The 24,803-nt window shown below is 32.8% G+C and overlaps 1 protein-coding gene across 1 annotated transcript; it reads left to right on the top strand.

The window, feature by feature from the left end:
* On the top strand, positions 1–14,951 carry LOC143070621 (uncharacterized). Its single transcript, XM_076244848.1, has 6 exons — positions 1–112; positions 1,332–1,509; positions 1,987–2,063; positions 7,011–7,088; positions 10,999–11,013; positions 14,652–14,951. The coding sequence occupies exons 1-6, from the start codon at positions 52–54 to the stop codon at positions 14,903–14,905; spliced, it is 663 nt and encodes a 220-aa protein (XP_076100963.1). The 5' UTR covers positions 1–51; the 3' UTR covers positions 14,906–14,951.
* Positions 14,952–24,803: the final 9,852 nt, after the last annotated feature.

Below are 24,803 nucleotides of genomic sequence, written 5' to 3'. Positions count from 1 at the left end.
ATACAGGACAACATCTATAACGACAGACGAAGTAAAGCAGTAGGAAACAATATGTCATCAATGAAGATAAAACATCTATCAGCTTTTGTGACGGTGATGTTATGTATATCAGGTTAGTACTGTTTCGTAAGCTTTATCAAAGTTGAATTTTGGTCACATTAATTTACCTTAAACTAAACTTTACAGATTCAATTTGTTTTTTAGGTAATTAAGCTGCCCTATGCTACCACTGTAAGTCCCCTGAAAACCTTGATTAAATATTAATTAATTTGCTTTAATAATCAATTCATTGAATAAATATCTATGTATAATATACGAATGTTTAATGCTTGTTCCCTCAAATAAAAAAAAAATAAAAAATAGATTGAAACAACACTGCCACATAATTACGTTTGCCTTGTTTTTTTGTGGGTAATTGCCTACAGCGTTTATAGTGCTTTTATTTTGCAAATTTTGCGTTTTAATGCGAAATAAATACAACAAGCTTCGAAAAATAATAAAATTAAAGGTTAAACAGAATTGTTTTTTTCCATATTTTTTTAAATTGTCTTGTCGGACTGATCTTTATCATATTTGTTCATTCGTTCATTGTTTTGAAAATAAATCAAGCTGTTTGTTTTTTTGGTTTGCTTTTAATTTGTCCTTTTGGGTCCTTTAAAGGTGACTTTGGGGTTTAGGTTTTGCTCATGGTTGAAGGACGTATGGTTGATAGGACGCATAGGTATCACATTGGCAATCTTTCCACATCTTAAATATCAATAAACTCAAAATAATGATGACTACTACGATAAAAAAATGGGAATTTAAAAATGTGGGGATTACTGTATAAATCTTTTAGTGCACTAGTCAGTATTGCATAAACTAAAAGTTTTGAAACTATATACTAAGTACACAGACATGGTGTCATTTCCTGCTCCAATTGTTTTCTACGCATCACGCACGTTCAGATAGAGATATCATTAATGTACTGATAATTGTAAGGAACCAACTGAACACAACTTTTTCAATAAAACTTGTATATGTAGTACACCTTCAACAACATTTTTCAGATTTTTAAATTAATAACAACTGTCATATTCCTGACTTGGTGCAGGCATTTTCTTATGTAGAAAACGTTGGTTTAAACCTGGTTTTAAAGCTAATTAAACCTCTCACTTGTATAACAGTCACATCAAATTACATTATATTGACAACCATGTGTGAACAAAATAAACAGACATAATAGGAGCTGATATTTCTAGTGTGAATATACAAGATTGGATGTGTCTGTTTTGATAACTGATTCATTATTGAGAATTGTTGATTGTTTACTTTGACTTTATTGTTAATAGTAGTAAATGGGTTCTGCCGGTTCCCGTGTGATGTACAGGAAAGGCCGTTTACCAGTGGATTTTATGTACAATTGTTTTCACCTAATCCATACGCAGTGCAGATAAAGAATGGGTCGACGTCTGAACTACTCTCAGAGGAAAACTGCTTAGAAAGAGACGGACAGTTTTCTCTCACAATGTACGTATATTATCTGATATAGTATAACACAGTAATGAAATATATCTATTTCAAATTAAATTCGATTGGCTGTCTTCTTATTACAGCGTAATGGCTATATCTGTTGCTTATGATAAAACTCATTGAAGATGCCAGGCTTATAAATTAGTTTGCTCGAATCAAAACAATTTAGAGATAACTGTATTGTATTAAGGACGTCCATCGGTAGTTTTACCGTCGCAAATTTAGTTTACCTGGCGACTCGTAGCGGAGACAGGTAAACGGGTATTCTGACACAAAAATGAAAGTCAACAATACAAAACATGACCATATCACAATAACTATGTTAGTAACTGTGAGGGACATAACTTCCCAAAAATCGGGTTTTAAGGTGATTAGAAAAATTCTGTCATACAACTAAAACGAGAACAACGCTTATGTTAAATTTCTATGATGTATCCGAGGTATCGCGACTGATTGTTTTATTGTTTATTTCAGATTCGAAGGCAAATATGTATGTAACAAACATATCCAATTATGCAACAATGCGTTTGTTGTGTATGGAACAATTCCACGTAAGTTCGTAAACACTTTTAAAATGTTTTCCAAAGCTTTTGGTTGCAAATATGTTTTTTTTAAATCGATTAGAAACATTTGCTATAATCATTTAAACGAACTTAGCTTATCATCAGATATCTTTGTTTAGTTGCTTAATCCGCTCAGCGTCCAATCCTCAAGCAAATGTACAATTATCGTCAAATTAACATTGAAACTCTATCATAGTTGACATTTGATGCATAACCAAAGATATTTTGTTGCTCTAGTAGGTTAATCATAATGATGCCCTGATTGGCAGATGATAGCGGATATGTCGTAACTACAATCCTGTTCCCATTTCACGAATGTGACCTACGGAATTAAACTTATTCCAGGGTTTGTACTAACACAGGCAACACGATTGGTGCCACATGTGGAGCAGAATCCGCTTACCCTTCCAGATCACATGATACCACCCCCCCCCCCCCCGTTTTTTTTTCGGGGGGGGGGTTGTGTTGTTATGTCTTAATTTTTCTACTTTGTGTTTTGTGTACTATTGTTTGTATGTTTGTCTTTTTCCTTTTTTAGTCATGGCGTTATCATGTTATTTTTCGATGTATGAGTTTGAATGTCCCTTTTGTATCGTTCACCCGTTTTTTACTGCTTTAATTTTGTTAATCTTGAAATATTGGTCTATCGACAGACATTGAAGTTGGTATTATACATTTATTTCACATTTAAGATAAAATCAACCCTTGTTGAATTCGGTGTGTGTTTTGGCCTAAATTGGATCAGTTCAGGACTGGGTTGCTCAAAACTATAATTATGTAATCCAGTGGCTTACTATCCGTTGGCTATTTTTCCATTGCTCCATGGGAAAATGGGAGTATGGTTAGTAAGCCACTGGATAAGGTAATTTAACCAGTGGATAACAGCTACTCTCTACTAATCCCATTTAACTAAATAGGGATTATTCGTATTTTGTCTCCTTGTAGACAATGCTCATTATTCCTAAATTATTTGCATCCGTAAATATAACCCTACGTTCAACTAAAGATTGCAACTGCGAGTGTTCCTAACTACAGATTCAATAGGAGATAGTATTTAATGTAAAAATATACAGAATATTTTTTAAATATTATGGCTATTTATTTTACTACAGAAAATCTGAACTTGTATACCTTTAGTCGTAACTGGCAAAGTAAACTTACAAAGAAAAAAGGGTGCCCGAGCTAACACGACAGCGTTGGAGTCTAAAAAAGAATCTTTGTAAACCCGGAAGAAAATTGTCACCTCAGACTATTTTACAGATCAACATTGAATTGTATTTCTATCAATCAGACCAAAAAAGTGAAAAAAAAACTATATTTAAACAAAACGCATTTGACTAACAGGTCGAACAACTAAGGTTCTTTAACCCTGCTGACTGCCATTGGTGATTGCCAAATAAAATTGATCACAAGATGTAACAAAATGGATCTTAATATAAATTTAATACTAAACAGAATTTTTTTTTAACTTGTGGCCACGATGTTATGCCACAAACATACGGTGTCAATATTTTTTTAGTACACCAGATCCGGATTTCGACAATAAATGTCTCTTCAGTGATGTTAGGGGTTAGGGATCGAAACGGTATTTGGACGGCCATATAAAAAGTACCCTCATTTTTAGAAAAAGTACCCTCATTTTTAGATAAACTCTTGAATTTTAAGAGTCAATATATATACCTTTAATTACTACGTGGTCAGCTGTAAAAGTCTGACATGAAAAATATAAAACAATTCGATTGAGAAAACTTACTCCCTAATGTATATCAAAACCTAGAAAATTGGAACCAAAATTCATTGTCTTAAATCAAGAAGGCAGGAGGATTTGTTTTGGGTCGGGTATTTGGGAATTGTTTTCCAATATTTTTTTGAAGTTTGGGAATAAAAGATGAATTTTATGAAGAATCTTCTAACATCTCATACTTTCGAATAGACCTACTGAGTCATTTATTTTTAATACATTGGAAATCAGGTCATTTATTAACAAACTACCACAGGACAAAACATTTGTTGTTGTGATTATCAAAGCTGGGTTATCTATTTTCAAAATCCACCTCCCCCCACTCGAATATCAAATGGTCAAAGAAATATTTTATGTGCTGTACTGGATATATAGATATGCAGCCACGTCATATGGAATCCAATACCTCATCTATATACTTCAAGCTAACTTTAAGCACTGTTATCTGTCATAAAACTACAAATAAGGATTTAGATTATACATTTTTATTTTTTGACCAATACCAAATTCTATGTCCACAAAATATATTTTAGTTTTTTTTATATTATATTTTTGTCAGCACTATGTGCAAGACTGTAGCATAGAGTTTTGAAAATACAAATTTATTATCCAAACAAATACTCAATTGGGTACAGTTTTGAAGCATTTAATTTATACCTAACAGTAACGCAAACCTGATAGAACGCACGACAACATGTAATTACAATGTAACTAAGAATTCATAATAATGTACAAATCTAGCTGCAAAAACGTAGCTCTATTGTCCTTTGAATTTTTTTGCCATAGATGGTCCGCAAATATAAAAAAAATCATCAAAAAGACCTTAGGAGCTACGTTTTCGCAGCTAGTACAAATCTAGATATACCGTTGGTATCTGTAAATCAAATTCATTCAAATGTAATGAACCACTACCACTATATGTTTATAAAGTAGATATTTCCATAATTTTTGGACTGTTAATCGCAATGTGTATAAAGTAAATCAAATTAAAACACAGCTTAGTCCGTGTAGTGTATAATTTAGGATCAAATAGCCTTGCCATAGTTTTAATGAGGTGGACAAAATCATCTTTATAACTTGACATGTATATATATCATAACTTTTTAAAATTTTTGACTTCACAATCACTATGTTAAATGCCACAAGTGAGTATTTACGACAAATTATCGTTCTTGAAGTCAAGTGGAGTATTTTCTTTTATTTTTAAGGACGAGGAGTGAAAATTTACACCTAGATCAAATTTTCATGAGCTCCAAAATACCATATATGACAAATATGAAGGTTAACAAGTTATAAAAAATGAAATTTTTTGAAATTTCAAAGTATTAATTTAATAATAACCATTGTAAATCAATCGCAATGCCGTTTTTAACCAATGGCTAAAACTTAACCAGTCAAAAAGTACCGGATAAATTTATCCGCCGGATAGTACGTTTTATCCAAGTATTGGATAAATTTTGAGCAAAAGAAATAATCCATTTGTTTAACGTTACCCAGAGGATAAGCAGTTTAACCACTGGCTAACACTATACAACGTTTTGAGCAACCCAGTCCAGGTTTATTCAACAATTTGTGTCGCAATCAAAGATATGAAAAAAAAAATATAAATTGTGTACACATGTTTAAAAATGGTGATTGTAAATCGGCCTTATAGATAATTATGACCAAATTAAACTAAACATTTGAAATTTTGCAGTCAAGATTTTTAAGACTTTTTAATCTTAGCAGTCTACAATTGAAACCAATTCTCATAAAACATCGATCGGTTCTTGGAGAAAAAAACCCAACAAATTATGAATCAACATACTACTTCAGGCAAACTAGATCGATGTATAATGGTGCCATATGTATATATCGATTAAATTTAAAGAACACACTTAGCAGAGCTACCCGGCTGGTAGATATTTTGATACGCCATGATCGTATTTTGTCTACATAACATATATACTCATCGTCGATGATAGAATCAAACAGTGGGAAAGGTCTCATCATATACGAAGTTCAACAGCATTTCTGATAGCTTGTAACAAATATAGCTAATGCAATGTGGTTAAAAATATCTTCATCAGCGAAGAGTACACTTATTGATTTAGTTTTGTAGTGTCATAGACACATCTCTGAAGCTCAATTCGTCATCCAGTCGTTTCAATTTTCTTCAATTTTCATTTTTGTACATGAAAACATTTAATAGATACTATATTTACTCCAACATGTAAGGGCTGTTAACCTTGGTTAAAAGAGACAACTCTTTAATCAAATCATTAGCATAAGACGGCAGAACCTCCTTTTCGCGTCAATAAGTCAACTGTCGAGCAGTAAACCAGGATCCTAGCATAATTTAGTAATGTGTTTGACATGGCAAGTTTCAACAATCCGTTGTTATAACATTAACGGTACCAGTTATTTTGCACTGAGTGCACTTTTCGATAAGAAAGGTTATTCCAGGATGTTCGAGGCCAACATATCAGAAAATTGTAAGCCAAAGCCAAACATGGAATAGGGCTGATATAAATAAAACGGTTTGAGTTGAGATTTGTTCCGAACGGACGGATTCCTCTGCATGCCCTTCTATGAATTAGCTCGTTTTATGCATATCAGCCCAATGCCTTGTTTGTTGAAAAAAATATACTTTAATATAAATTGCACATACATACTTTAACACATACATACTTTAAACTTAACTTCCCAAATTTGTTTACAGCAAATTTTAATGAAACTGTATCCTTATTAGAATGCCAGTACTGGGCTGTTGATAGCCTCGAGGATTAACAGTCGACCAATTAAGGTATCGACTCAGTGATAGCAATCATCATTAATGTTTACATTTTTCTACACGAGGTGTGCATTTATAAATTAGATGTATCTTCATGCAGCTCGTTGCAAGAAAAATTCAAAACTTATTAAAAAAATTTTAAATCAAAAGCTTATCAACCAAAAAGGACGAAAGACTTCAGTTTAGTCAAAGATGGGGAAGGAATCACAGCTTTGCATAAGGAAGAAATGAATTATAAGCATTCATATGTACCACAATGATCGAAGGAACTAGAAATTGTTAATTTAACTACATTCGTCTGTTAAAACGTTTACTACTGTAATAGATATAACATGTTTATGTATTTAAAGTTAACTACTGTGGTGCTATTTATCGCGTTTTGAATTGATTCTTGGAATTAATTAAATATTTTATTTTCAAGGATATTTTAGACGGCGACCATCACTGTGTCAAGTGTGTAAAGGTCCATATAGAGTGGGTCCGACTCACATATGGATAGGTAAATTATATATAATATTGCTCAAATACATGGTTTACCTTTACATATTTGTACTTTTTCAATGTGAGTGATATAATTCACCTTTAACATAACCCTTTGGTATTTCAATGTGAATATGAAAATTAAAAAGAAAAAAAATGTCAGGGATAAAAGTACAACATTGACAACCATTGTTATTTGAAAGAAAAAAAAATAGCAAATACAAAAATTCACAATTGATAAGTATGGTTTTCCAGAATCATGACGGTTGTTTGTCAAACGGTATTGTTAATGGTGACACTCAGATTAAATTATTTAGCAAGCGAAACAAGTACAGAGTTAAAGAGCATTGATAACTCAAAATTTCACCAAACTGTGCTAAAACGCCTACGTTTATCTATCAGCGCTATCAAATTACATCTAAATAATGAATATACACTGTTAGCATACTAGTTACACTAGTTACAACGTTAACGTAAACGATATCTTTCTGTAAATAAAAAAAAGATACAAGAAAGATGACCTGTCGTCATTCCTTGATACGAGCATTACCTTTGAAATATCTAACTCTTTATTTAGAGGATCCTTAATGCTCTCCATCTTTGCACTTGTTTGGATTTATAAATATTTTGACATGAGCGTCACTGATGAGTCGTATGTAGACGAAACGCGCGCCTGGCGTACTAAATTATAATCCTGATACCTTTGATAACTATTTACACCACTGGGTCGATGTCACTGCTGGTGGACGTTTCGTCCCCGAGGGTATCACCAGCCCAGTAGTCAACACTTCGGTGTTGACATGAATATCAATAATGTGGTCATTTTTAAATATTTCCTGTTAACAAAACTTTCAATTTTTCGAAAAACTAAGGATTTTCTTATCCCAGGTATAGATTACCTTAGCCGTATTTAGCATAACGTTTTGGAATTTTAGGTCGTCAATGCTCTCCATCTTTGTACTTGTTTGACTTTATAAATAATTTGATATGAGCGTCACTGATGAGTATTATGTAGACGAAACGCGCTTCTGAGTACTAAATTATAATCCTGTTACCTTTGATAACTATTTACACCACTGGGTCGATGCCACTGCTGGTGGAAGTTTCGACCCCGAGGGTATCACCAGCCCAGTAGTCAACACTTCGGTGTTGACATGAATATCAATAATGTGGTCATTTTTTATAAATTTCCTGTTTACAAAACTTTAAATTTTTCTAAAAACTAAGGATTTTCTTATCCCAGGCATAGATTACTTTAGCCGTATTTGGCATAACTTTTTGGAATTTTGGATCTTCAATGCTCTTCAACTTTGTACTTGTTTGGCTTTATAAATATTTTGATATGAGCGTCACTGATGTCTCTTATGTAGACGGAACGCGCGTCTGACGTACTAAATTATAATCCTGGTACCTTTTTCAAAAAGTTTTATGCATCATGACCATTAGACCTGTCAATTTTCGTTAGCATTGCCGACCTTAATACTAACAATAATTCATTTCCTCAAAGGGACAGATTTATAGAAATGTTCAACCAATGCAGGCAGAAGTTTTTTTTTTATATTGGTTGCAAAGAATTACCGTTTTTTTCCAGCGATATAAAAACCGAAAATTTCACACGTGAAATAAACTAGGTTATGTCATTCATCTAACATCATACTACAATAGTTGTTGTCAATACGCGTCGATGACGTCGTATCAAGGCAAATTGTGAATAAAAAAAAAGATATAGTTTTTTACATTTTCTACTTATATTCGATTTAAAAGCCGATTAACAATGCAATAAAAGAATCAAAGAATTCCAATATCGAGAAAACATTCAACTCGTAGCCGATCAACTATGGTAATTAACTCATGCACTACACGCATTTGGGAATTATTGGTTGTTCGGTAACTCGTTGCCTATTTTTGCTATATTTGAATGCTTTTATTCTTTATTCTATAAATTATACGCTGCATAGAATGACTACAACCTCTGTCTACGCAATTCTCAATAAAAAAGATATAAAACTTAACAACAACTGGAACTTCAGATAAATTTCAGTCGTCTTACTTTTAGCTCACCTGGCCGTCGTCAGTCGTCCGTAAACTTTTACAAAAATCTTCTCCTCTGAAACTACTGGGTCAAATTCAACCAAACTTGGTTACAATCATTATTGGGGTATGTAGTTGAAAACTGTGTCCGACGACCCACCATCCAACCAAGATGGCTGCCATGGCTAAAAATAGAACATAGGGGGGAAATGTTGATTTTGGTTAATATCTCTAAAACCAAAGCATTTAGAGCAAATCTGACGTAGTTAAATTGTTTGAAAGGTCAAGATTTTCCCTGAAATTTTCAGACAAATCGGACAACCCGATATTGAGTTGCTGCCCCCGAATTAGTAATTTTAAGGAAATTTTGCAGTTTTTGGTTATTTTCTTGAATATTATTATAGATAGAGATAAACTGTATAGAGCAATAATGTTCAGCAAAGTAAGATCTACAAATAAGTCAACTTGATCAAAATTGTCAGTTGACCCATTAAGGAGTTATTGCCCTTTGTAGTCTTTTTTTAACCATTTTTGTAAAATTAAGTAATCTTTTAAAAAAAATGTGTCCGATGACCCGACCAACCAACCAAGAAGGCTGCTATGGCTAAAAATATAACATAGGGATAAAATGTAGATTTTAGCTTATATCTGTAAAACCATTTAAAGCAAATCTGTCAGGGTAAAATTTTTAATCATGTCAATTTCTATCTGCCCTGTAATTTTCAGACAAATCGGACAACCCAATATTGGGTTGCTGCCCCCGAATTAGTAATTTTAAGGAAGTTTTTGGATGATATCTTGAATATTATTATAGATAGAGATTAACTGTAAAAGACAATCATGTTCAGCAAAGTAAGATCTACAAATAAGTCAACTGACCAAAATTGTCAGTTGACCGATTAAGGAGTTATTGCCCTTTGTAGTCTATTTTTAACCATTTTTTTAAAATTGAAGTTATTACTGTAATCTTTTAAAAAAAATCTTCTTTCCTGAAACTACTTAGACAAATTTAACCAAACTTGGTAACCATAATTTTGAGGGTATGTAGTTTCAATAATGTGTCCAATGACCTCGTCCACGAAACAAAAATGGCTGACATGGCTAAAAATAGTACATACGGGTAAAATGCATTTTTTTGGCTAATATCTCTAAATTTAAAGCATTAAGAGCAAATCTCATTCATTTAAATATGTTCATTAAGCTAGGATCTAACTGGCCTGAAATTTTCAGACAAATCAGGCAACCCGTTGTTGGGTTCCTGCCCCTGAATTGGTAATTTTGAGAAAATTTTGCAGTTTTTGGTTATTATCTTCAATATTATCTTAGATTAAGATAAACTGTAAACAACAATTATGTAAAGCAAAGTAAGATCTACAAATAAGTCAACTTGACCAAAACGGTCAATTGACCCCTTGAGGAGTTATTGCCCTTTATAGTAAATTTTAAACAATTTTCGTAAATTATGTAAATTTTTGTAAACTTTTACAAAATATTTTCCTTTGAAACTGCTGAGCCAAGTTCATAATAGATGACAAACACATCATCATCATCATCATCATCATCATCATCATCATCATCACCAAAACATAATTTTCTCATGAATTGTATTCTTATCTATTATCTTTGTCCTCTGTTTAGTATGATCATAGACCAATGTGAGCGACACATGCTCTTTAGAGCCTCTAGTTCTAGTTATCATTTGTAATTTGTTAATTATATATCCATCGACTATATTCCAAATAGATTAATTTCTAAATTCAGATTAAAAAATAAACACTGTTTTGATCGCACTCCTCCATCCGTCCATAACGACAATGTTTTCGATTTCAACTTTATTTATTTAAACGATTCAATATTTTTTAGCAATTAAACTTATTAACATTTTTCTTATGTTTTAGACAAAGAAGCTAGCCGTGAGTATGTTTTAGAGATTTAAAAGTAGTGTTAGCTTGTTTCGTGGTGTGTAATGCAAGAGGTATAATTTAAAGATTATTATACCCCGGCTTCCGGACGTCATTTGTGATCTTTATTTATTAGATCTGTGCTTATACAGCAGGGAACACTTAAACAAAAGTACATATTTATCTAAGGAGTATAAAAAGGACCTGTCCAACGACTAGACAATCAAATAATATCCCTTCTGTTGTTTTGTTTTGCAAGCAGGTACTGTAGTTTATTATTTTCCGAATCTTGCGAGTCAAATAATCATCAAGGAATACAAGTTATTTCGTGATTAAACTTTTTTTGCTTTTGAAATAACACTTTTTTATCTTTGCAATTTCGTAATAAAATGGAGATAACTCAGATGATGTAAATTTAATGAAACATGTGGAGCGAATGTACCCATTTTTTTCAATACAATGTGCTATGATATCATTTTTTTTAATTTCTTAAAGTAAATTATAAGAGTTATTTTTTTATCATCTTAAAATTCTATTTGTTTGAACAAAATCTGACAATTTTATACGTAAAACTCTCCTGACACATTCTTTGTAGAATATTTTTGAAAAAAGGTTTGATAGGAACTAGATTTTGGCAAATTAGGAAAAATGATATTTTCTTAACCATGACAAAACACTATTGAAAGGTAATTTAAGGGAGTGTGCTACTCAGTTTCAAAATAAATAACCTTCCTTAACACTATTATATAATGATAGGGGATTATTTAAGGAATCAAACAGCAAAAAAAAAAAAAAAATATAGAGGTCAATGTGCTTGTTTTCGAGGTATTGGCCATTGAAATTTTGGCGGGAAAATGTTCTCTCTTGATTTTTTATACTTTATTATTGACAAGTTAAAGTTCTAAAAAACTGTTAAAAATAAATAAGATTTTATAAGACTTTTACAAATGTCTTATAATTATACATTCAAAAGATTTCTAAAAAGAAAAATGGGGTCAATGGGCAAAAATTTTCAAGGCATTTGAATGTATAAAACCTGAGGATTTCGAAAATCAGACAAAAATTCCAAATCATGACAAGCGAACATCCTTAAAGAACTTTATTGTAGCAAAGACTTTAAGAATTTAAGATTTACGGTTTTTCGAGAAATTTGATATCAAATTTCATTAATGGACCGCCCCAAACACACCATCAGCTTGAAGAAACATTTTATTAGTTAATTTAGATTACAACACTATGAACTGTCTTTTTACCGAGTTACGTACCTGGTAAAACTTTCTGTTCGGAACTTGCCGATGAAATCTGTCATACAAGTAAAGCAAATAACACTATAGATGTATTTGTTTTAAACAATATTTATTCAAATAAATCATCACATGACGATATAGTACAACGAAATAGATATTAGGGATTCAGAAACAAGGAAATTTACTTTTACAAATATGTCTCCTTTTACGCAGACAATACACTAAATAATAACGACTTCAGTATGTATACTAAAGAAATTTATCCTGTAGAACTTACTTTAAATAAAGCTAATGATAACAATGACCACTGCCCTTTCCTCGATCTTGATATCTATATCATAAACGGGAAGCTTAATACAAAAATTTATGATAAAAGAGATGATTTTTCATTTCCTATTGTTAATTATCCATTTTTAGATGGTGACGTTCCCTTGTCACCATCTTATGGTGTTTATATATCTCAACTTGTACGATTCGCTCGTGTATGTAACAATGTATTAGATTTTAGCGAGAGAAATTTATGTATTACTGAAAAATTATTACACCAGGGTTTTCGATATCACAAACTGGTCAAAACATTTACTAAATTTTATCACCGGTATAAGGAAATAATTCGTAAATATAACTCAACATGCAGACATCTTATACGTTCAGGTATTTCACATCCAAAATTTTATGGAAATATTCTTTATAAAGCACAAAAATGTCAGTATTCTCCTCAGAAACTAACAAAACCTTTAAATAGACTTATTAAAAGGGGATATAGTTACGATACTGTGGTCAGGTCATTAAAGATTGCATATTTTGGCTTTAACATTGATTCACTGATAGGGTCTTTGCATCGGAACTAAACACATTTATTTCTTAAAAAAAACAGTTGTTGGCATGACACGGGTTATGTTCTTCTCATATATTTTATGATAGTATGATACTAAACCCCTAACGGGAGGGATTGTACCTGATATTCATATGATGAAGACATAATCTTTCAATCAGTTTAATTGAGGTCTGGAGCTGGCATGTCAGTTAACTGCTAGTAGTCTGTTGTTATTTATGTATTATTGTCATTTTATTTATTTTCTTTTGTTACATCTTTTGACATCAGACTCGGACTTCTCTTGAACTGAATTTTAATGTGCGTATTGTTATTCTTTTACTTTTCTACATTGGCTAGAGGTATAGGGGGAGGGTTGAGATCTCATAAACATGTTTAACCCCGCCGCAATTTTGCGCCTGTCCCAAGTCAGGAGCCTCTGGCCTTTGTTAGTCTTGTATGATTTTAAATTTTAGTTTCTTGTGTATAATTCGGAGTTTAGTATGACGTCCATTATCACTGTACTATTATGCATATTTTAGGGGCCAGCTGAAGGACACCTACGGGTGCGGGAATTCTCGCTACATTGAAGACCCATTGGTTGCCTTCGGCTGTTGTTTGCTCTATGGTCGGGTGGTTGTCGCTTTGACATATTCACCATTTCCTTTCTCAATTTTACTTGTTGAACAATTATACATAAATATAGTTACGGGCATGCTCTGCAATAAATATACACATATGGAAAAGTGAAAAGTACAATAGAGAAAAACAAAATAAACAAGAAATTTTGTAATGTATACAGTGTGAAAGTGAAATGGTCTGCAGTTGTGGATCCCGAAATTTTAAAGGTAGAGGGGAGCACCTCCATAATACTGCCGATGATATGTTGTTCTAACTAATAATTTAGAAACTCCCTGTGATTCTTTATATACATTAAATGATATCTCAACTAGCTACTTTGCTGAAAGAGGTGTCATATTTGATTTTGCTTGACCAAAGAATACAATTCAAATTTAGTTTGATAGTCAATTTATATCCAGTGGTTGAGAGTGGAGTCTACCATTATAAATGCGTTCTATACTACATGGATTACATATATAGGAAAAACGTAAACAAGTTACGTTGCCTCGCTTCGTTAGAATTCTCCATCTTTTTATAATGGTTATTTTCGTTTAGATATTACAAACGAACGAGAAAAGCAAGTTATTAATTCAATCCCAATTTATGTTTTCGCTGCATGTATTTGTCAACGAAATCTTAACTTTTCGTAATTCAACGAGCTAGAATAGGATATTTGTTTTAGACCATTATGCAGCAAAATTAAAAAAAAAACTAATTTTGAAAAGTTAAAGGGACGACATTAGGACATAACTATGAAAACAACTAATTGGTGGCTTAAACATTCGGAATCTGAACGTTTAAATCATACATGCAGACTGTACCTATGCTCGAAATGAAAAATGCATATTTAATGAATTTGCATGCAAATGTATATGATAACATTTTCACATATGTTTAAGACAATAAAAAGTATTACATTCTTGTATAACATTGCATGAATATAACTGAAAAATCCCCATTTTTTTCAGTGGTAGGCTGTGAAACTCCTTCACACTGCCCGTCAACTTATAGTAAATGTACTGGTTCTGAGAAAGATATTCCAGATGACGGCATAAATTGTAACATTCGAAAAAAGAAACAAGCTCAACGAAACTGGAATCGTTTAGGTCAAATGCATCGAAAAGGCTATCGAAATGTCAAACGATATCGACGACATAATACTAAGAAATATGGATATGTTGCGTACGCAACCGGAAATGGCAGACATTACGGTGGATATTAATTTGGGTTACGAGTTATCCAAAAGATCTCACAAGAATAAAATTACATAAAAAACAACTGTAATATTCTATTTTTTTTTATATATATTTCATTTTTTGAACATCAATTAAGCCGGTGGTTTTCGCGTTTAAATTGTTTTACATTGTCATTTCTGGGTGTTTTTAGCTGACGATGCGGTATGAGCTTTGCTCATTGTTGAAGGCCATACGATGACCAATAGTTGTTAATATCTGTGTCATTTGGTCTCTTGTGGAGAGTTGCCTTATTGGAAATCACATAACATCTTCTGTTTTAAAATGTAACACAACAAAACACTTCAAATAAAACTTATGAAAACAAATTATTCTCTCTTCTTAATATTAGGGCTCCCTATCATTCTCTTTTCTTACTGGCGACGGGATTGTATTGTCATATACCTTAAAATACCAGAATAGTAGTCTAATCTATAACTTAACCGATGGTTACCTATTTACGATTATGAAGTTTTAACCAGATGGTTTAAACAACTGTCCGATAAGGTCATGTAAAGAAAATAACATTTGGCAAAATGATGTCATACTGGTTTCGGATTTGATTTATTTTTCTGTGGTTTATCATTAAACTAATTTAGTGATTTGCTTTTCATGGTCTAACTTTTGTCTAAAATGTGTTAGTATTAATACATTGATGAGTTGAACCATTTTTAAATCAATGTTTTACAGTGTGTCTTTTTATGTCGTATTGTTACACAGGTTAGGATGAAGGATGGCACCAAATAAAACATTTAAACCCGCTGTATTTGTTTGCACCTGTCCTATGTCAGGAATCTGATTTTCAGTGGTTGTAGTTTGTTGTTGTAGTTCATATTTGTTAATCGTTTCTCGTTTTTATAAAGATTAGACCGTTGGTTTTCATTTTTGTACAGTTTTTCACAAGTCATTTTTGGGGCTCTTTATAGCTTTTTTCGGTGTGATCTAAGGCTCTGTATCGAAGGTTGTACTTCGATCTATAATGGTTTACTTTTAAAAATTGTGACTTCGATGGAGAGTTGTCTAATTGGCACTCATACCACATCTTCTTATATCTATTAAACAGGTTTTACCATTAGAGTTGTAACTTGACAATAAATAGTTCCACCTACTCAAATCATCTGTCTTCTCTTTATTCATGATGGAAGATCTTTCAGATTTAATTGAGACTTACCCGTTTTTTCTTATGTTTCCTATTTATAATACTATTATTTGTCCTTGATGTAAGCTTAATATTAACGCAATTCGTTTTTCATGAACTATAAAGAATCAAATAACTGAACTTGAGGGTATAATAAGGGATTGACAAGCTTGCAAAATGTTTTGTTTAAACAGGGGAAATAGCTAGACTGATTATTTAAAAAAGGAATTAAAAAAAAGTCTCTTAAGTGTTGGATAAAAAAATTTGGATCGGCTAGGTTAGTGGAAAGACATATTCTTAAAACATGCAGACAACAGAATTCACATCAAATAGCTGTGTTTCGTCTGTCCCTTATACAGCAAAAATATTACCTTCAATAAGGGGCCTGTAAAATGATACTAGTTTTACCTAAAAGTTATAACTTTCAATCAGAGGCCATCAAAATAATATCCGGGAGGAATAATTTGATGTGTTTTATCATTTGATTTTGCCATTTGATTAGGAACTTTCCGTTTTGAATTTTGAGTTCAGTATTTTTGTGATTTTACTTTTTACTTCAATCTTTGTCTGAATTTGTACAAAGCAAGTAAAACTAGTAGTCCAATAATAACTGTCTGGACAATGAACGCTGATGATATTGAGTACAACATTCTCCAAATATGAACAAATAAGGTTAAAAGTATGAGTTTATTAAATCAATGCCCCTCGCCTAAGTAGCAATATACAAACTTCACCTGCATATAGGTTATACATTTCCCAACTCATTCGGTATTCAAGAGCCTGCAGCTGCTATCCAGACTTAGTAAACGGTCTCTAGTATCTGGGCAGAAAGTTATTGAACCAGGAGTATTTCAAAGAACGTTTCGGTTTTTTTTTCTAAAACATTTCATCAGAACATACCAAGACCTTGTTGATAATATCCCGTACGATTCACAAATAATACTAGATACTCGAAGTACAAATTCTAGGTATTGACCTTGTTTATCATCTTAATAACGTGTTTTTGTATCTTTTAATTTGCCTTTGTAAATTATTACTTTTACTGTTTAATCTAGTTTTGGCAATATTCATTTGTGTGACTCGATACTTATACTTCCCATCATAATAGTATTGTAATATGGTAAATTTTTGTTTTCTTATTATTCGTTTTTGCTCAAGAGCTTTGCTTATATGCCCGATATTTTTCTTTGTTGGCATATTTGTTTGTTTCATAGTCATTAAGATTATAATACATTGTTGATTGCTGTATTCCTATTTTACTTTTTACAATTATTTACATATAACTGTTTAGTTTTTTTTCACAAATCAATGTCAATATAATGGAATTTAATGGGACTTTCATACAAGTGAGAGGTAATGCTAGCAATAAATCCGAATTTTATCATTAATTTTCTACATTGTCATAGTAAATATACCAAGTCAGGAATATAACAATTTATAAAAAAAAATAAAATTGAACTAGTATCTAGAACCTAATTTGTATAAACGAGGGGCGAAAGATACCAGAGGGACAGTCAAACGCATAGATAAAAATTAAAGCGACAACGCCATGGCTAAAAAATGAAAAGACAAACAGACAATAATAGTACACTATACACTGCATAGAAAAGTATAGAGTAAGCTACACGAACCCCACCAAAAACTAAACTCATAAATGTAATGTGAATATAAAACAATAGTACTAGGGATATGAATTTCTAAGGACAATATTATATTTTGTCTGATGAACTGTAGGAGATGCGGTGGAACCTGTATATATATAATTCGTCAAAGCATCACTCCAACAATGTTAGATGTGTAAATTTGCTTTCCCAAATTTCTTGGTCTTTCCTCGCCGGGATTCGAACTCATGCTACTGAGATATCGTGACATCAAATTGCCTTGCACTGTATCCGACACGCTAGACCTTTCGGTCACCTAGGCTTCACAATAATAAAGCTTTCGGTAGCCGGGTGTTACCTATCCTTGACAGTTTCAATCTAGTCGTAATACAGTACATAATATGTAAGGCATGAAGATAGAATTGTTACAGATCAGCTGAAATATATATTGTAAAGGATCCTACAAGTTAATGCAAGCTACAGTCACAGAAACAATTATATTTATAGGTATGTCTGAACCATTTTCACAGACTTGTATTTCCTACCATGATTTCCTTGATAGAGGGTTGCCACTCACAAGAAAGCTGTGAAACCAAGAGTTCAAAATGGTTAAGTTAAAATCATCACTTCGATAATTTTACGGACGCCATCACGAGTTGAATGACCGCTAGGGAATTTCCGTTTCTCAGATGATACCGGATATGTTCCTAATGCCAAAACTACAAACCCGTTCTCTTTTCACGAATGTGATCTTGTGAATTAAGACTATTCAACGGGTTTGTAAAAACATGAGCAATACAACGGGTTCCATATGTAGAGCAAGAACTGCTTGCTCTTCCGGAGAACCTGAGGTCACCCCCAGTTTTGGTGGGGTGTGTGTTGCTTAGTATTTATTTTTAATTGTTTTGTGTACTACTATTTGTTTGGTTTTTTTTCTATCTTTTGTAGACATGGCTTTGTCAGTTTATTTTATTGTCTCAGAGTTTGAATGTCCCCCCATGACTGCTGTACTCATATTTTGACAATTTTATCTATGTTATCTGTTTTATTACCGCTTTGTTGTAAATATAATAGAATGTATTGCGACTGTCATACATGAAGCCTTAGACAAATATGTTGTTGGTCCCGCAGATAAAGCCCCAAACAACATCGTTTTTGTGTGTAAAACTCATTACATTAACTGCTTGATAAACGAATTAGGTATTGACAATTCACTTGGAAACTCAACATATACCCTCACGACACTTACCAAAGAGGAAATCCTGGATAATCATAGGTCTGTTCTGTGTTCCTTTGGAATTTCAACCAAAGATGAAGAACTGGATCTTCCATAACTGTATTGGATACCCAAACTACATAAGTGTCCTTACAAACAACGGTATATTGCTGGGCCTTTCAAGTGCTCCACGTAACCTCTTTCTAAATTATTAACATCCATTTTATCAGCAATCAAAGACGGGCTTCAAAGTTATTGTGAAACTGCCTATTCTAGAGGGGGTGTGAATCAGATGTGGATACTTAAAAATTCCAAAGATTTTTTAGAGTACATACAATCTAACTCTCTTTCATCTTGTAACAGTATTAAAACATTTGACTTTTCTACTCTTTACACTAGTATTCCACATTCCAAACTAAGAGACAAATTTAAAGAGTTGGTATTGCTTTGCTTTATAAAAAAGAATGACCAACGCAGATACAAGTATCTTGTCTTAGGGAGGGATAAATCCTACTTTGTAAATGACCACTCTGATTCAAACAAAAAATTCTCTGAAACTGATATTATCAAGATGCTTGATTTCTTGATTGACAACATATTTGTTCCGTTCGGAGGACGTGTTTTTCAACAGACTGTCGGCATTCAAATGGGAACAAACGGTACCCCTCTACTTGCCGACTTGTTTCTTTATTATAATGAGGCTGACTTCATGCTGGAACTTCTTAGGAAGAAAGATAAGAAGTTAACAATATCCTTTAACTCTTCTTTCCGCTATATAGATGATGTTCTTTCACTAAATAATTCAAAATTTGGTGACTATGTGGAACGCATCTATCCCATAGAGCTAGAGATTAAGGATACCACAGATACAGTTAAGTCGGCCTCATATCTTGATTTACATCTAGAAATTGACAATGAGGGTCGGTTGAAAACAAAACTTTACGACAAAAGAGATGATTTAAACTTTCCAATTGTGAACTTTCCATTTCTAAGTAGCAACATTCCAGCAGCACCTGCATACGGAGTATATATCTCCCAATTGATATGATATTCCCGTGCTTGCATTTCCTATCATGATTTTCTTGATAGAGGGTTGCTCCTCACAAGGAAGCTATTAAAACAAGAGTTCCAAATGGTGAAGTTGAAATCATCCCTTCGTAAATTTTACGGACGCCATCGACGAGTTGGTTGACCGTTATGGAATAACCGTTTCACAAATGATATCGGATATGTTCCTTACGTCGTAACTACAATCTCCTTCCCTTTCATGAATGTGACCTACCGAATTAGACTATTTACCGGATTTGTTATCACATAAGCAACACGACGGGTGCCGCATGTAGAGCAGGATCTACTTACCCTTCCGGAGCACCTGAGATCACCCCTAGTTTTATTTTTTTTTGGGGGGGGGGGTCGTGTTGTTTATTCTTTAGTTTTCTATGTTGTGTCATGTGTGCTGTTTTTTGTTTGTCTTTTTCATTTTTAGCCATGGCGTTGTCAGTTTGTTTTACGTTTACGAGTTTGACTGTCCCTTTGGTATCTTTCGTCCCTCTTCCATACAAGTGAGAGGTTAAGCGCAATAAAACCAGGTTCAGTTCGCCATTTTTTCCATTTTCATTTTTCATGACAGTTGTTGTCCATTCGTTTGATGTGTTTTATCATTTGATTTTGCCATTTGATTAGGGACTTTCCGTTTTGAATTTTCCTCGGAGTCTGGTATTTTTGTGATTTTACCTTTTCGCCTCTCTTTGAAACATATTCGTTGTCATCTGTGAAACAGGTTTTTTTTTAATGGTCGACCAACTAGTCTATATAATGCTTCACAGGAAACAAACACATACAAACATTTTGCGCAATAAAGCCGTACAAATCAAATAGCTAACCCCATAACAATCCCCCTCAGAAGTTACGTTGAAAAATAAAATAAACAGTGTTAGATATTTGATGTGACAAAGGGGTACACACAGGTTCAGTAAGCACACTAAGGGCACTGGAACACCCAAAATAAACTCGTCAAAGATATTTATTAAATAATAAATTTATTATATATCAAATAGTAAATACTGATAAATTGTATGTGAATAATGGTCAAAGGCAATAGTTCTGTATCAGCCATCAATGATGATATCGATATCAGTTATGGTTGTACCACACTTTAATCTGCATTACGTCCTATCATCGATATCATCCACTGCTGCAAAGGCTTATCAATCCTCTAATCTGTATAAGGTCATGTAACATAAAAAAACACATCTACTTGAGCAAAGCTCTTTGGATAATATTTCGATGTATCCGGTTGATACGGATGTAATATTGATAAAGCCATATGAAATTATCTATCTAGTCCACTAAAAAAGAAGCATGTTCAAATAGAGTATACAAACTGGTGTCGGAAAGGATATTGATAACGACGCATTATAAGCCTGCTGTGTACATTTAGCATGGCGTCAAAAAAATCGAAATCAGACATAGGTGCTTTACTAGCTGATACGATATTGAACGAAGCCTTAGATTATTTTACGTCAGACGCATAATATTGAGTCTATTATATATATGTCATGATGAAAGCATTTTCAATTTGAAGTGAAAGAAAATAACTTTGGGGAAATGTTCTAATATTTTAACATGCATATACAATTTAAGCTTTCTTCAACTAACTTTCATAGTTTTTCTAATGTTGAACTGTTACACCACCGTCCCAGGTTCGGTTAGGATTTGCACATTCGCACTAGTTTAACCCCGCCACATGATGTATGTGCCTATCTTTAGTCAGAAAACTGTAAATAAAGGCAACAGTAGTATACCGCTGTTCAAAACTCATAAATCCATGGACAAAAAACAAAATCGGGGCAACAAACCAAAACCGAGGGAAACGCATTAAATATAAGAGGAGAACAACGACACAACACCGAAACGCAACAGCACACAGAAACGGACCAAGCAACAGACATTACACCACGAGAATAACAAATATAACATCAAAACCAAATACATGAATATGGGATAGACAAGTACCGTGCCACGTCTTATCTCAAAAATAAGAGAAAACAGAAACGACTCAACGTTAAAATGCAACACACACACAGAAACGAACAATATTTGTAACTCGGTGTTTGTCGTTTGTTATTTGATTTGGTTGACTATTCGGTATGGGTTTTGCTTATTGTGAAATCTGTGTCATTTGGTTTATTATTAACAGTTGTCACTTTTGCATCATATCACTTCTTTTTATATCAACACGAAATCGGTGAAATAAAGCACAAGACCATGTCATACCTTATGATAAAAGTGTATATATGTCTCCAAACGTGAAAATGTTTATCACAAACAAAATCTATGTTAGAACCGATAAAAACAATATTCAAAGATTTAGCAATTATAGTGTTAAAATTAGTTTAGTTTTCACTATAACTATAACTTTTATTCAAATAAAATAAAATTGACACTAATCGATACATCATATAAAAACATATCGCGCAATACAAATGTATGTACCATATTCATTCAGTATTAGAAGCATGCGTTAAATTTCAAAATTAGACTTTCGTGTACCTAATTATTCATTGCTCTACTTAATATTGTGAAATATTGACTATAAAATAATTTTTCAAATTTCTGATAGTAATAGGTGTCACACGGCGTACCGGTGATTTGAAAGGAGGCCAACAATAAATTTGAGTCTTTCAGAGCAAACACGGTGTACAAAATTTATTGCAGGATAAAGGTTATAACTGTTAAGTATGTAGATATGAACTATAAACAGTCATTGTCTATATAATTGAACGCTACATCTTAAACAGATTTAAAAGCAAGCCGTAAAAATATTCTCAGAAGTTTTATTTGAAGAATAAAGGTGTTACAGTTGTTATTATGTTAATTTGCTCTTTTGAGATCTCTTGATAAATCGTTATCCGAAATAAGATATGCCGTAATGTTTGTTAGTATTGTCATGTCCGTTTGCATGTGCAGCATACCCGTGCTTCTTAGTATCATGTTCATATGGTTTGACATTTTTATAGCCGTAGTGATGCATCTGACCTTTACGATAGCGGTGATTTCCTTGTACGTATTTCTTTCGAGTCTTACAACATGAGCCGTCGTCTTGCATACCTTTTTCACAACCAGTACATGTAAAACAATTCGGTGTTGACGGACAGTTTTTTGGTACATCACAGCCTAGAACTATATGGAAATGGGGAATAGAAATTGAAAGGAAAATCTCTTTCATGCAATTGAATCTAAGAATATTATACTTTTCACTGTTAAATATTTGTGAGCGGGGGAAAGTTATAATATAGATTTACATACAAATCCAGTAACATGCATTTTGCATTTCGAACATACCTTCAACCGGTAATATGGGTACTGGTTGTATGAATTAGATGTCCAAATTTCAAATTTGTTAACATTTAATTCATTAGTACTACTTGCATGTTTACAGGCATCTGAATTCATCTAAATAAATTGTTTAGGCCCCAATGTCGTCACTTTCACTCTAAACTGTAGTTTCCTTGCTGCAAGCTATTCTAGATTTTTGTTATCTTGTTCTAGCTTAGTTCAAACATGTAATACAATTATGTTGACAAATACCGACAGCGGGAAAGTAAATTAGGGTTAGTAACTTGTTGTTCTCTTTGTTTGTTAGATTCTAAACGAAAATAATCATTATTAGACGATAGAGAATCCTCACGAAGCCATGCAGCATTCAAGTACTGTATGTACTATATTACGCATATGTAATACGTGTAATATAAATGCATTTAAAATCAGAGATTTTCCTTTCAATTTCTATTCCCCAAGCAATAAACAATAAAGCACAAAGTAAAATCACAAAAATACTGAACTCCGAGAAAATTCAAAACGGAAAGTCCCTAGCCATATGACAAAAAAAAAAAAAAAAAAAGCATAGCAAACGATTGGATAACAATTGTTATGGGTACAGCAGTCATCACTGTGTCACAATATCAAAACAAACAAATATTTAACAAAGAAGCACAAAAAAAGCATCTATCAAACTTAACAACCACATTCATTGCTTCGCGTGTTTGACGTCAGAAAATGCAATCGTCACACAGGAAGAAATATTAAATAATCTTGTCGTTCTAAGTATATTCAAACTAATTTTAATTTCAAATGGGGAATGGTGGTATACAGGGTAAAAAATCAAAATAACTAGAACTAATTTCAGTAGAAGACCGAGATTTGAAATTTTCCTGAAGTTCTTTAGAACGTTACAGAATCCACATATGGTTAATACCACTCCGCGAGTAAAATAATTATGTCCTTCAAAGTATTTTCAATATTATAAAGAACAATAACATCATTGCGGGATCGTTATAAGTGAAGAGCCAGGTCATATGTACCAAAAAAACACAAAAAGTCACACGTACAAAACACACCAACAAAAATGTGAGATGATACAAACACATTGATGGGATGTATAAGTACCGAGCCACGTCAAAAGGATATCACAGAAAACAAAACAGTAAATTTAAAGTAATATAAATAATCGACCATCAAACCATTCGAATAGTACGCCTCAGTAAAAACAAAAATAATATTCCAACTAATTTTGAAAAATGGATAGTTGGGTATACATTACTAATAGAGCTCTTCCTCCCTTTATGGAGTTACTTTATAGTTTTCTCAGATTTCGCAGATGTCTAGTTCTAGGGGGCCTCGCGCCGCTTTTCGAAATCCTGGATCCGCATCTACAAACTGTATCAATACATATTTATATTGTTATTTGATTTGTTTGTATTGCAAAACATTCAACAATAAATTCGATTACTTCTGAGAATGCCAATCAGAAAGGTTAACAAGGTATTCGGTAAAATAACTTTGCATACTGTTTTATTCTAAATTAATTACTTAAACATTAGCGTGTGTTTGGTGCAAATTAAGTCCTACTTTAATCAAATTATTTTTTTTGG

This window comes from Mytilus galloprovincialis, chromosome 4, assembly GCF_965363235.1.
Source record: "Mytilus galloprovincialis chromosome 4, xbMytGall1.hap1.1, whole genome shotgun sequence".
In the NCBI taxonomy this organism is placed as follows: domain Eukaryota; kingdom Metazoa; phylum Mollusca; class Bivalvia; order Mytilida; family Mytilidae; genus Mytilus; species Mytilus galloprovincialis.
The sequence above is the reverse complement of the archived record's forward strand: the minus strand, read 5'-3'. Positions and strand labels throughout refer to the sequence as shown.

Excerpts from the sequence above, each read along its gene's own strand:
- LOC143070621 (XM_076244848.1), top strand. The coding sequence starts at position 52 with ATGTCATCAATGAAGATAAAACATCTATCAGCTTTTGTGACGGTGATG. Across the intron at positions 113-1,331 it reads GGTGATGTTATGTATATCAG|TAGTAAATGGGTTCTGCCGG; the intron begins GTTAGTACTGTT and ends TATTGTTAATAG. Across the intron at positions 1,510-1,986 it reads GGACAGTTTTCTCTCACAAT|ATTCGAAGGCAAATATGTAT; the intron begins GTACGTATATTA and ends TGTTTATTTCAG.